At 40.6% G+C, this 2,689-nt stretch overlaps 1 protein-coding gene across 9 annotated transcripts in view; it reads left to right on the forward strand.

Annotated features, from left to right (window-relative positions):
- Nucleotides 1-2,689, forward strand: part of LOC101984034 (nesprin-1) — a 228,565-nt gene that overhangs the window by 92,641 nt on the left and 133,235 nt on the right. For all 9 annotated transcript variants that reach the window (XM_013352282.2, XM_026787370.1, XM_026787375.1 and 6 more), the window contains one exon: nt 1,985-2,176. In XM_013352282.2, the coding sequence (XP_013207736.2) occupies nt 1,985-2,176 (192 nt within the window). The remainder of the gene's footprint in view (nt 1-1,984; nt 2,177-2,689) is intronic.

Genomic DNA, 2,689 nt, shown 5'->3' on the forward strand with positions numbered 1-2,689 from the left:
TCAGCATGGCTAAATATCAGTGAGCACAATTTCCTATTTCACTTATGTGGCATCAAAAGAGATCTGCCAACAGCATTAGCTAATTTAGCCTATGTATTAGAATCCCACAGTGGTCTTTCTTATTCATATTTTGAGGTTTATCGTATTGATCCTTATCACTTAGATCATGTGATGCCTTCAGACTCCTCTCTGTTATCAGCAGCATTGTTCTCTGGCTTGCTAGAGACTGAAGGACTAGACAGAAGCGTTTTCTATTAATCCTAGCCTCTTTTCTACCATCAGAAGTTGAGGCATGCATCTGTTTTAAATATTTCCTATTAGGGTTAACACTCAAACTAGTATTTCAGACCTGTGTGATATTGTTGTTGCCACCCCTACTTTTAGATGTATCTGTCTTCAAAGCGATTCACAAACCTGTCTGACAAACAGCTCAGATTATCTATAAAGGAGCGAAGTGTGTTTCCATCGTGTATAAGGAATTAGAAGCACATGGCATTGAAACTAAGCAAGCTAATCAAACTGCTTTTCCAAATCTATGTTTATTTTCAAGCCTTTTAAAATATAGACAGTAATGCAGTTAAAATGATAATGATAGAGAAAAATCTCAAGAATTAAAAATCTAGAATTAAACCATTTGCTTCACAATTCTAACTGTCTGTCTGTCACATGAGATTGGAGTTACATGTTGGGCAGAGTGGTACACAGCTTTAATCCCAGTATCTGGAGACAGTACAGGAGGATCCCTAGGAGCTGAACACCAGCCTGGTCTACATGGAGAGTTCCAGGCGATCCAGGGTTACTTGCTGAGACCCTGTCTAGGGAGAAAAAAAGAAAAAGAAGCAGAAAAATTGGAGCCACAGGATGACTTTTGTGGGCTTGGAAACTTTGCTAATGTGAGGCCTTCTTTCCCCATGATAGAAAGGACCATGTAGACTTATAAGATCTGGTTGAATTCACTATTGTATTAATTAATAACTAATTATTATTATTAAATAATACATAATTGTTAATTATGCTTTTTCTAACCTCTTTTATATTCTTTTTCTTTTCTTTTGAGATAGAAGCTTATGTGGCCCTTGAACTTACTAGGTAGCCAAGCATGACCTTGAACTCTGTACTCTCCTGACTCCACACTCTGACCTGCCCTGACACACCCACACCGATTTAATTCCATGGTGCCATCCAAACCCGGGGACTCATGCAGGCTAGCATCCCTTGACTTCTTTGATTTTAAAAAGAAAATAAAAATAAACATTTCCTTGGGCCTCAAAAGGTATTATGAACCCTCAGCACGATGCCGGACCTACCTGCCCAGAAATATATCCAGTTCTCAGAAATAATCCTTCGGACGTCATCCTTCAATCCCATCTTAGTGAGAGTGTTGTTCTTCCATTGGTTTTACTTCTTTGGTATGAAATATTATTCTTAGGAGTTGATGGAATGGCAATGATCTTAATTTCCTAGAGCGAATTAAAATATAAGATCAAAGCTATGTCATATTTTTAAAAAGAAGGTAAGGGGGGGTGACCAGAAAGAGGGTACTGACACAAAGGTATTGGGAGTTCTTAGGGAGCTGGTCTTCAAAATCAGTGTTTTGAAAAAAATTTCTTTTTAGATTGACAAAGAAGAACTTGATTGTGTGATAATTTTACTGATATTAGTACTCTAATACTAGGATAACAGGATTAATAAAGGTCTAACATTCAACCAGTGGTGCTTTCTTTGTGCTTGTTGGCTATACCGTGTGTGTTTTCCAATGTATTTTTAATTATAAAATACCTAATTTTTAATTATAAAGTATCTAATTTTTGTTTAAAGGTAAGAAGTACAGGTAATCCCCCCCCCCACAAAAGCACATACCCTAATCTTTAAAGTTGAAAAAGCCATGGATACCTGCTTTTGTGATGACTATGGAGGGCTGTTTGGAAACTGTCTCCAGGAGCCCGCACGGTGTGAGAACCCTGCCCTTGTCCTCTCGCTCCAGAACATGCTGGTGGAAATAGAAGAGAAAGTGGTGGCCCTGTCGCAGCTGTCCGTGCACAATGAGAACCTCTTGTTGGAGGGCAAGGCTCATACGAAGGACGAGGCTGAGCAGCTGGCAGGGAAGCTGAGGCTGCTCAAAGGGAGTCTCTTGGAGCTGCAGAGAGCCCTGCACGACAGACAGCTCAGCATGCAGGTGAGTGTTGCGACACGCTCCCCACGCGTTTCTCCGTCAGTGGTTGAGGAGAGAGACTGTAGGAGGCTGAAGCACACACACGTATGCACTTGGCTTCCCCTAACATGTCAGTTTGTCTGTCTGTTTATACTCCTCCTTTGGTCTGCGTTTCTGGTGATGCTATTAGCATTGATTGACCACAGAGATCTGGGGTGCAGTTCTACTGAGACAAATTTGCTTTTCTTTTGGATTCCTCTTGCAGTCCACTCTCGAGATATATTCTAGATATCTTCATACTGTTTCATGTGGTTCCTGCATTCAAACCTTCCCTTACGCCAGGTGAATGAATCTTTCTACTGTGACTTCTGATGGACAATTTTCTTTTACATTGCTGGAGTTTTCTGGGCATTGTTTACCTGGCCTACCTCTTTTTTTTTTTTTTTTGGTTTTTCGAGACAGGGTTTCTTTGTAGCTTTGGTGCCTGTCCCGGAACTAGCTCTTGTAGACCAGACTGGCCTCGAATTCCCAGAGATC

The sequence above is a fragment of the Microtus ochrogaster genome, linkage group LG9 (genome assembly GCF_000317375.1).
Source record: "Microtus ochrogaster isolate Prairie Vole_2 linkage group LG9, MicOch1.0, whole genome shotgun sequence".
Classification (NCBI taxonomy): Eukaryota; Metazoa; Chordata; class Mammalia; order Rodentia; family Cricetidae; genus Microtus; species Microtus ochrogaster.